This window comes from Chelon labrosus (genome assembly GCF_963514085.1).
Source record: "Chelon labrosus genome assembly, chromosome: 12".
NCBI classification, from domain to species: Eukaryota; Metazoa; Chordata; class Actinopteri; order Mugiliformes; family Mugilidae; genus Chelon; species Chelon labrosus.
The window spans coordinates 13791099-13802633 of NC_140345.1; the positions used below are offsets into that span (position 1 = coordinate 13791099).

Here is an 11535-nt window from a genome sequence, read left to right on the forward strand (position 1 = left end):
ACACATATGTCATCAGCACACTAAATAAGGTCTGTGTACGTTTATAATAGGACAGCAGTTATCTTTTTTTGGTTCATTGTCTATGGATGAGGTGGTAGATGGTTTTAATAAATATAATACAGATGTCTAGTATATTAGGCGGTGACAGCCCTCCTTGTTAGATGCAAATCATACCCTCCACCCTCATTTCAGTGGAAAGTTACATATAAGGATGTGCATTTGGGGACTTCTGCTAAAAGTGGTGAAACTCTCCCTAAACATTCAGCTGTGTGGGTAAGTCATTCTGATCTTTAAGAAAGGGATAATTAGAAAGACTTTTCTGCTTCCCTGCATATTACAACTTAAAATATTGAATTTGAAGTGCATTTATCAGCAAGAGATTAATGTGAATACTTCAAATTTTGGTTTAAAAAAAGTAGTGTTTTTCTTTTTTCTTTCAGAAATGTGAAACTATTAAGTCACTATACCACAGGAAACAACACGAATGTCACACTTTTACTCTTGCATGTTGCGCTTATCTCTCTTTTGTAACCGATGATTCCCATGGGAGAAAAGCTGTCTTAAGTGTGTCAGAGACACAGTGCCTACTGCTGCCTGGAGTAGGGGAAAGAAATGTCGTTACTTAATCCGTATATAAAATGTATTATGCATTGTCTGCAAGTTATTGACAATGATGACTGCCAGTAGTTTTAAACTTCAGTTTCTGTGATTAATATTTAAAAATCCATTAAAAAAAATTTCAGTACGATATGATGTTTGGACATACAATGTGTTATTACAGTTTTTGAATCATATATGTATGTGACATGAAACATGTAGCATCAAAATCCCCTACAATTACTTTGAGCTCACCCTTATAAGTTTGGAACTACATGCTGGATGGGTCGTCCACTTTTCTGATTACATTGTTTTAATGTCTAATACTAAGATGCTGATGTATATTATATGTTTTAGGTGTGTGATGCTCTCACATGATGTCTGGATTAAGCCCTTTTGTCCTGCGCGTCTATATTCTAGGTACTGCAATTTTACGATGTTAAGCATATATACTTCATATTCTGTATACTTAAATAGATGTACCACACACACGCTTACCCATAAGTACATTTTTTTAATGTGTTCATGGCATAATTGTCCTCTTTCAGGATATATTTTCATCTGCTCCATGGCTTGGCATGTAAAGATGCCAGGCCATATCAAAGGACTGCTGGGTTCCTGCCTCGTCATCCCTTGCAGGTTTGACTACAGTCATTATCCACCTGAGAGACCAGATCGTGTTGTTTGGTACCAGTATGTGAGCCGTGGATATCCTTTAGTTTATGACAGCTGGTACCCAACTTATGTCATTGACATATTCCGTGGAAAAACACAAGCCTATGGGCGTCAGTATGGGAAGACATGCAGCCTAAAGATCGAACCAGTGACCTGGTCTCACGACAGACAGAAGATTTATCCCTGGGTGGATCCAGAGAGTATTGGAAAAAGCACCCACGAATTCTATGATACAACTGTGATGATTGAAGTAGTGGGTATGTTACCAATTTGAACTGTGGATTGCTTTTAATTATTTTGTTGTTAAATATTTAATTAATTATTGACTTTCCCTTCATGAAGACAGGGCTGATCCCCCGGATCTTCAAATCTATGGAGTCATGAAGGTTGGACAGACCGTGACAGTGCAATGCTCTGTTTATCACACCTGTCCCACTAGTCCCCCGACTCTGAGTCTCAACATCCCACATCCAAACCAGGATCCTACTCCTGTTGAACTGACTGATGGCAAATTCAGAACCACCTTGAAGACCACTTTGGTGATTGAGAATGACCATCAAAGAGTGCAGTGCTCTGTTCGATACCGTACTGGTCACACTGCAAGAGCCTCTAGCACCATAAACGCAGAATGTATGTAATGGATATTCTTTTATTTATTTATTTATTCATTTTGTCTTAGGTCAACTCTAAAATTTGAATATTTACCTTTTGTATCTCAGGTTCCATTTCACCGTTGACTATCAGCCCTACATCAAATGAATTTCTTGAGGGACAACCAAGCAAAGTAACCTGCACTGCCACATACACATGCTCTAAACACATACCCACTCTGACATGGAACTATGGTAGCATGCCAGCCTCCACTGATACTACCAAGGTAGAGGCTCAGTGGAGGACTGTCTCCACACTGACGTTCACATCATCAGCCAACGACCATGGAAGATCTCTGACATGCTACGCACTATTCTCTAATGGACAGAGACAGGAAAAGAGCATCACGCTACGAGTAAAGAGTAAGAGCAAATAATAATTATCATCATTTGACAACTAAACCTTTCTATAACAGTCACATGTCAGGACTGCCATTTTTCATCATCTGCAACATAATGCATTTGATGAAATGTAGTTCACTAATACTCTCTTACTACTGTGAATCTATCAGTCTTGTGTAATCAAATTTCAAATTTAATATAATCAATTAATATGACTAGCTATGATTGACATAGTTTCCTTTCTTTTCAACTCAACTGTTTTGGTTAAAGCTAGATTTATACTTTTGCGTCGTAGCTCTGTACCCTCAGTTGTAGGCTGATGTGCACTCACTCAGAAATTTAATTAAAGGGGAACTACTGTTTTTTACAGCCTGGACCTTATTTCTGGCATAAGGTATGATCCTTTACTCACTTTGGTGTCATTTTTTGTTGTTGGGACGATATTTAGATCTACGTACATCCATCCATATAGTGGGAGTGACTGGGGCACCGCAACGCAGCCTCTAAATATCTGCTGATTTCACCAATATTTTGTTATGATACCCTAGTGCAATTCTCCGTTGAGTCCGGAGTTAGGTTATCATCATCCGGGATCTGTAGATTAACCTCTGACCTGTATGATGTCATCTCTGAGCGCCGCGAGCACCCAGCGCAGCTTGTTAATCTGTAATTTGCTACTGCTAGTTTTCTGCAATATGGCTAAATATTTTCCAGATTCTGAGGTTGTTTACCAAGAATAGCAGCAGGAAATTACAGGTAAACAAGCCATCATATACAAGACATCATCCAGGTCATAAGACATCATCTGGGGTCTGTAGATTGACCTACAGACCCCAGATGATGATAACAGGTAACTCCGGTCTCAACGGGGAATAGCACTAGTGTATCATAAAATATCGGTGAAATGAACAAGTTTCGCTGCAGATAATGCGTTATTTAGATTGCGGTGCCCTAGTCACTCCCACTATATAGATATACGCGGATCTAAATATCATCCAAACGACTCCAAATGACACCAAAGTTAAATGGTTGAGTAAATTATCGTATTTTATGCCAGAAAAAAGGTCCAGGTTGTAAAAAACAGTAGTTCCCCTTTAAAGATTGATGCGACGCAGACAATAATAGCTGTGATTGGTCCGGAATGCATTTCCTAATACATGTCTCAGTGGTCAGAAAATTCCTCCTCCTACTGCTTCCTATACACACTCTATTCTGATGTGTCAGATGTGCGCTTGAAAAAATCACAATTAGAAATGGACAGCTCGTGTTGGATTTGAAGCAAATAAATGCTGATTCTTTTACTGATGCCACATCTGACTCATAGCTAGCTAAGTAGTTTTTCTTTAAAACTTCAACAAAGTGGCAAAACCCGCTGTACTCTACCTGGCAAATGGAAAAGCTTAGCAACTAGCTTGTAAACAAGTTGTGCCATTCAGCAGATAATCAACCAAATAATTCCCTTTTGAAATTTGTAGAGCTAAACAGAGCACAAAGAAAGGTAGCTATCAGACGAACATTTGTCACGTGGAAACAAACACAACTAATTAATGATGTTTTGCATTTCATACATGAATTAAATATGGGACTGTTTGCTATGGCAACCAAAACCATACTTTTACGGCAGTGTTGTGTTCACAGTTTTTTTCTGATATCCCCCAACATAATAAGTCCAAAAAGACACAGATATATTTTAAAGAGGCACAGACCAGAAATATAGTCTGTGACGTGTTTTAAAGAGCATCAACTTTACTTCAAATGTTTCCTCTTTTAACAGGAAATATGCTCTCTCGTGGTTGGTCCTTCTCCACTCCTGGTAGCTTAACAGGGTTAAAAGGGTCATGCATCGTCATTCCCTGCAAATTCACCTACAACAACAACAAGCCCTCTGACCTCCAAGTTTTATGGTTCTTGTACCAGAGTAATCAATACCCAGCTGTATTTAACCAAAGAACGAGCAATGTTATTAGCAAATACAATGGGATAACCAGCTTGGTTGGATCTGTGGCAGAGAATAATTGTAGTCTTAAGATCGAGAGGCTGGAGATGTCACACAACCAGGACCGCATCTACCCATGGGTAGATAAGAACCCCATCACCTCCTACCACACGGAGGGCCACTCGTTTTATGATAAAACCACTCAACTTATTGTTTCAGGTAAGCATTCATTCATTTCATATTTTTTCAGTTAATATTCAAATGAACAAACTGAGCCAAAGTTAGGTTATAACACAGTGAAGACATTTATTTAATATTTCTTTCATGGTTGTTTTTGAAAAAATGTTTTTTTGGTAAATCCATGACAACAATTCTTTAAAGGGGAACTACTGTTTTTTCCAACCTGTACCTTATTTCTGGCATAAAATACAATCATTTACTCATCCATGTAACTTTTATGTCATTTGCAGTCAATCGGGAGATATTTAGATCTGCATATATCCATATAGTGGGAGTGACTGGGGCACCGAAACGCAGTCTCTAAATAACGCATTATCTGCCAAGAAACCGGGGTCTGTAGATTGACCTACAGGACCCAGATGATAATAACAGGTAACTCCGAACTCAATGGGGAATAGCACAAGAATACGATAACAAAATATTGGTGAAATGAACGAGTTTCACGGCAGATAATGCGTTATTTAGAGGCTGCGTTTCGGTGCCCCAGTCACTCCCACTATATAGATATACGCAGATCTAAATGTCTCCCGACTGATTACAAATGACACAAAAGTTATATGGGTGAGTAAACGAACATATTTTATGCCAGAAATAAGGTCCAGGTTGTAAAAACAGTAGTTCCCCTTTCAGTATTTAGTTTTGCACAAGTTAAAACTCACCAATACTACACACGTGGAGTCATTTTTTTCTTTTGAGTAGTGATTACTAAATGTAATTAGCAGTGATTACTTACTCCGAGAACAGAAGTTCCAGTTTCACTTCTGCTCTCTCTCATTGTTTTGATTTGATAGAACATGCACAGGAACCTCAGCTGAGCATCACTGGTATCCCCAGGGTGGGAGAACAGAGCACAGTGTCCTGCAGTGTGCGCCATACATGTTTGCCTTCTCCCCCGACCCTGACCCTTCACGGTGTAACTGGAAAAGACCGTATGATGGACACTCGGGTGTCTGATGGGATTTGGGAAAGGACATTAGAGCGAACTTGGACTGTTGAAGAAGAGAACCAGAATGTGAAGTGTACTGTTAGCTACCCAAATGGAGGTCAGAAAGCTTCAAGTGAGCGCCCACTAAATGTTCAATGTGAGTATAAAATCAGGTGCTGCGTTTTGACTAGAACAAAAGTTGTCCATAGCTCTGAGCCTCACTGTCACATTTCTGCTCAGGTCCATACGAAGATATCAAAATGGTTGAACCACCAGGCGAGACAACAGAGGGTGTTGCAAAGAGCGTCATTTGTTCCGTTACTTACAAGTGCAAGAAAAATACTCCAGCCATCGTGTGGAACTACGAAGACATGCAGAGTCGATTAAACACCAAAATGATCCCCAACAATAAATACACCACAGTATCAAATCTCACTTTTATTGGCTCTTTGGATGATGATTGTAAATCTTTGACTTGCACTGCTAAGTTTGTTACTGGGGAGACCTCGGACTCAGCCACTCTTCATATAAAAAGTGAGTTCCTATTGTTGCACACAGTCTTTACTAAGCGGTTTAACACAAGATACAGGATGCTCCTTAGTTTCTTGGTGGAGATTAGTCATATCTGCATTTTGAATATGAAGCAGTTAGCTTCTCAGTTAGCTATAGCACAATGAGAGAAATGGGCAGAGGGGCTTCCCAAAAAAAAAACAATCATCCCACACATAGTTGAGACTTTAAATCTTATCTGAAGATATCAGTAGCTTAACCTGGTTGTTTAATCCATAGTGCCAAAATGACAATTTGTTGTTTAGAGCAATTATGATGCTCAATGAAGAAGATTTAATTACTAAACTATTACTGTCTTTTTTTTTTTTTTTTTCCAGAGTATGAAAAGCCAGTTGATCCCCGTGAAAATGACAGTGGGTGTATTCCTCTCTTTTTTAAAAAAAAAAATAAAAATACTCATCCCTCTGTCATGTCACATCACAAGAGAATTCATTTTTTCTGTCTTCTGTTTACAGCGTACCATGTTCTGGCGGCCGATGTTCCTTTCAGATTCAGCGCCCTGCCCCACTCATGTGTCGTGATTCCCTGCAGTTTCCAGCATGAACTGGAAGAGCCTATGACCCGAGGCATTTGGTCCAAAAAAAGGGGGGGGATTGTCTACCATAATGGGCAGAGTAATGTACTTGACCATTTTAAGGGCCGAACCAGAATGTTGGGAAATTTGAATGAGGGGGACTGCTCACTGGAGATTGATGACATTAAACCCTTTGATAACGGGCCTTTCTGTTTCCATGCTGAACGAAGAGATGACCAATACAGATTCAACAACAGCTGTGTTTTTATTGTAATGAAAGGTCTGGTAGTAACTGCTAACTGTCCATATTGAAATATGCCAAATGATTTGATTGTTTGCTTCCTAAGCTTTTGTTATCTTTTTGTTTTCCATGCTCAGCTTCCCCAGGAAAACCAGTGATGACCACAGTCCCAGCAGAAGTGGATGCCGGTTCATCTCTGACTGTATCGTGTTCGGTTACACACACATGTCCATCACATGCTCCCCAGTTTTCATGGAGTGTCCCCAGCAGCACCAGTGAGGTCTCACACGCCTTGATGTCTCGAGGCGTCTGGCAGACGACTTCAACGATCACTTTCAAGGCTGCTGGAGGAGTCAGAAACCTAACCTGTACTGCCACCTTTAGGCATGACAATCAACAAGCCAGCACAGTCCCACTGAATGTGAAGGGTTAGAGCTCAAAGTTCATCTACACTGTATATGTAATGCAAATATTACACCTGTTGAGCTGTGTGTTTTCTTTTTACATCACCAGAATCTCTGAGTTATGCTCCAGCTATTGCAGTCTCACTTGGAGTCCTGATCTTAATCATCTTAGTTGCAGTGTTAGGAGTCTTCATCCAAAGGAGAAGGTAGAGTAAAAATATATCAGTTTGCAATGTTAAGGAATCATCACTGGACTTTATGTTGACTTGAAAATATGCTTTTTTTTCCTGACCTGTAGGAGGCACACTGACGACTCTATGAGACCACCACCTCGGCCGGAGAAAAGGCACGTGATTAAAAATACATGTGCATGATGATGACTTGTGTCAAACATGTGCCAAATATTGCACATAAGAAGGAGGTTGTGATGGTACACAGTGAGCTGTATCAGCAAATGGTTCAAATTGCCGCATTGTATTCTTTTTATCACGTCACAACCCCTTGCATGAATCAATTCTTTGTGATGCCAATCTGATAGCAATCAGTTTGTGCAAACATGACTTCGGTCTGTTATGCTATCTATAAGTTTTACTTGTCGCTGACCTTATATTTCCAACAAAAAAATAAATAAATGAATAATAATAATAACACTGTAAATATCTGCCTCTGCACTTGAAACTTTCAGGAGATCACTGTGGGATAGATTGTCCAGGTAAACTTTATTTGAGACAATTTTCTTTTAGATGTATTTAGATGTATATTACCTTTTTATCTTGTCTCACTTAAAAAAAATATATGTCCATCAAAATGTCCAGGAGACACCGTGAAGACAGGGAGAGACCCCCCAGGCCGGAAAAACGGTATGTCAACAGCTCTTTTTTTTTTTTAATAAAAATAATAATTAGACAAATGCACTCAGAAATAATGCTGCGCTTAACATACAGGAGGTCCTTCTGGAGCAGATTTTCCAGGTAAAATCATTCTAAAGCAAATATGGACTTGTGATCCTCAAATGAAACATTTCAGAGCTACAACTCTACCTTTTTGTTAAGCAGAAGAGAGGATGATCGTGTCGGGTGGCAAAATGAGAGGAGACCCAGGTACGCGTTCTTTAGTGCTGCTGGATTTAGATGTGAATGAATAAACAGTTTAATTTTTTTTATTTGCCTTTTTTTTTTATTATTTCAGAAATTCATTCTGGAGCAGATTTTCAAGGTAACGTTTTAAATCTCTTCTGTTAATTCCAGCGTAGATAGAAAGATCAGATATCAGTCAAAAACATAATATAAATTATATTTTCTCTGCTCTTACAGACGCCAAGACAACGCTGCGGACTACAGTGTGGGCTATTTGTAAGTGTTTCTCAGTGTTCGTCCACTTCATCACATGGTCCTACTGTAACAGCCAGCACAGGCAGAAACTCATGTTCTGATTTCCCTCTCCTCCTACAGAAACAACGCCAACGCTGTAATCTCTGACACCAATTTCTCCAAGCCGCGCTTTCCATCTCCGAAGAAGTGGGTTTTCTGATCACCTGTTCTCATGTTACTTTACATGACATACAATTGTCTTTACTTGTATATTAATATCGTGATTCCTTTCATGCTCCAATCCAGTAACCGGAAGCAGCCTTGCTCTGCCCGGCCTGAGGTGAGTAGTGGTGGCGAGGGCCAATAGATTAACTTTAGACTTGGTCAATAATACATCTGTGGGCCTACAAGCCAGCAGCATTTACTTAGTTCATTTAGATTGTAGGTTAATCGTCATATCACTTGGCCGTAGGTTTGTTAGGGTTTCTCAGTTAGACAGGGCCTCTAAATGTGTTTTGCCTGGGATCTTGGCACAAGGGACTGTAACATCTAATCCTGTGTATTAATGAACATGATCCTATAAGTACAGAATTACTCTACTTACAAACTGTAGTTTACGCGGAGTGCGAGTAGCATGCCAAGGCTGCTGTGAGAAATTTTTTTTTGTTTTGTTTTTGTTTTTTTTTGTTGTAGCTGTATTTTGTTTGTGTGTGCTGAATAAATGAGCAAGCTCCAGAAAGTTACTTGAGATTGTAACCAACTAACATTTTATCCCTTGTATTTACTGCAGGACTACCAACTGTATTCCAACATGTGAGCTCCTAGAAGACGTCTTCAAGGCATCTTTGGAAATCTCAAGAAAAAAAAAAAGATCGCATGCTTCCAGTTTCTTGCATTTTCATGCTTCTTCACATTCAGACGTACTGTGCTGTGCATTTAAATTTGATTTCAATCAGGAAGAGAGAGAGAGAGAGAGAGAGAGAGAGAGAGAGAGAGAGGCAGGAGACCGTCTTCCTAATCTAATCCTGCTAAGCTTCATTTAAACTTCTTACATCAAATAAAGCAAAATGCCATGGCTGTCACTATGATTCAAAATTTAAACTCAAACATAATAAATATGTTTTTTTTTTTATCATTTCACCTCTTGTTTGTATTGTTTATGATGTTAAAAGTTTATAACTACTATCACAGTTATGGGAAAACAACAATCATAGACACTAGACCTGCAGGATGACATCCTTTTTTCCAATACCACATTATCATAGGAGATTTGAAAACAATGGTAGCTCTCAAGAAAACTGAAGAAACTCCAGTCACAAGTTTTAATGTTCAGTTATATTTGCTCATTCGTTTTCGTTCAGTCGGCTGAAGAGTGCACGAGCTGCTTGCTACACAGACGGTCCATTAGATAGGGGTACACGGTTGCTTGCAAATTCCCTCTTCTCTCCGGGACCACTGAGAAATAAATCTGAATCAACAACCTGCAATAATCATACTAAATTCTATGAGCCAACCATACCGCCTTTAAACAACAAGTCATCCCAGGTCAGGCTGGCTCATGCAAATCCATCTAAATATTTGTAAATGGATGTGCAAATTAAATTAACAAATGCAAAAGCTATTTGACTGTACTCATGGGCACGTGCGCAAGTAAAAAGAAATGTATTGTAGGTAAAGGGAAAAATGAAAGTGTTACATTTCTGTTGATGCACTGACGTTCATATCCTTGTGCAATTCGACGTGTTAGTGACTGAATCATTTTGCGGGGCTCTGCTGTATTTAGTTTATACCGTATGTGTGCAGAAGAAACAAAGATTCAAGAGTCAATCTACAGACATTAGAGACATTAAAGTGTATATGCTTATCTGGTTTATCATGTATCTAGATATGCTTCATTAAAAAGACAGTTTTCTTTTAAAGGCATCTGAACTATCTGGACCATACTAGAGGTCCATTTGGAAATAAGTTTCCAGGTAAGAACTTTTATTCCTCAACTGAAATACATCTTTAGAAACATCTCAGTACAACTGAGGATGGCCGCATTGGGTTGCAAAAAAGGGTAAAGGGTAGATGTTCGCTTATTTGCTGAAGCGCATTTTTCAAACTTCCTTTTTCTACTTTCTCTTAATTCCAGCGTAGACAGAAACCCCCTGATGTCAAATGAAAATGTAATAGTAATGAAATGTTCTTTGCCTTTGAAGGTGTCACAATTACCCTGAGGTATTGTGTTTGTCAGTGTTTTAAATCAAAACTGAAATGGTAAGCACAGAAAGAAAAATGACATTATGATTTCCTTCTCCTCCTTTAGAAACAACACCAACACTGTAATGTGCGTCAGTCATTTCTCCAGACTGTGCTACCCATCCCCAAAGGAGTGACTTTTCTGACCACCTGTTCCTAAGCTTCTTTAAGATAAGATAGGACTTTATTTATCCCCGTGGGGAAGTTGACATTCATGAATATCATGAATAAAAAACAAACTCCAATGGGAGTTGCACCAAGTATTGCACTAGAAATACAGTTCAACCATGCATTTAATGTCCTTTGAGGTCAGGTTCGCTCATGCAAATTAACTTATGTGCAACCAGTGTGAAAATCATTTTTCCATATTCAAATTTGCCATGTTTTAATAATCATTTCTAAACTAGTGTTTGTTTTTTTCATGTACTATAATAGACTCAGTGTTTGACTGAATCTGTTCAGTGTTGCTCAGTATATATAAAATATAGAAATACTGCAGATACGATACATACTGCAATAATTCCCAGGTGGAAAGGCTAAAATTCAAGCAGGTAAAAACGTTTGACATAGTACTGCTGATCTGTGCATTTGCATCCTGTGTGTGCACCTGAAAAGGCACCGGTAAAGTGTACATTCATGAGCAGATAAACCTCGTGAGATTTAACTATAAACGTTATATTTCTTTGTAGGTGTTGATGTATTCATATTCACAGTTGCCTAACTGACATTTATTTCCATCTCGTGAATTAAGGACATGCAAGCTTTTATGTGAGACAAAAACACATAGTTACATTCAAATAGAATTTTCAGGAATTTGTTTACTTTGCTTTTCAACAATGACATCGAACATTTTACTCATTTCAAATCATAACAGACAAAAAATTGTGAAA

General features: G+C 38.8%; 1 protein-coding gene across 2 annotated transcripts; it reads left to right on the forward strand.

Annotated features, from left to right (window-relative positions):
• Positions 1 to 246: 246 nt before the first annotated feature.
• On the forward strand, positions 247 to 9508 carry LOC311497427 (uncharacterized protein). Of its 2 annotated transcripts, XM_084557735.1 has the most exons (22): positions 247 to 273; positions 955 to 1017; positions 1146 to 1529; positions 1615 to 1902; positions 1992 to 2285; positions 4039 to 4419; positions 5232 to 5522; positions 5606 to 5899; positions 6253 to 6288; positions 6391 to 6729; positions 6828 to 7118; positions 7204 to 7300; positions 7393 to 7440; positions 7780 to 7806; positions 7910 to 7954; positions 8039 to 8065; positions 8150 to 8194; positions 8283 to 8309; positions 8408 to 8446; positions 8546 to 8611; positions 8711 to 8744; positions 9195 to 9508. In XM_084557735.1, the coding sequence occupies exons 2-22, from the start codon at positions 972 to 974 to the stop codon at positions 9219 to 9221; spliced, it is 3126 nt and encodes a 1041-aa protein (XP_084413861.1). In that variant the 5' UTR covers positions 247 to 273; positions 955 to 971; the 3' UTR covers positions 9222 to 9508. The 2 variants fall into 2 exon arrangements, with proteins under 2 accessions (XP_084413861.1, XP_084413860.1); XM_084557734.1 differs by lacking the exon at positions 247 to 273 and having other exon boundaries at positions 815 to 1529.
• The last annotated feature ends 2027 nt before the right edge of the window (positions 9509 to 11535 follow it).

Bases quoted from the DNA above. Each gene is read 5' to 3' on its own strand.
- LOC311497427 (XM_084557734.1), top strand. From the start codon at position 914: ATGTCTAATACTAAGATGCTGATGTATATTATATGTTTTAGGTGTGTG. The intron at 7,119-7,203 runs GTTAGAGCTCAA...TTACATCACCAG, and splicing joins AGTCCCACTGAATGTGAAGG to AATCTCTGAGTTATGCTCCA. The intron at 7,807-7,909 runs GTAAACTTTATT...CAAAATGTCCAG, and splicing joins CTGTGGGATAGATTGTCCAG to GAGACACCGTGAAGACAGGG.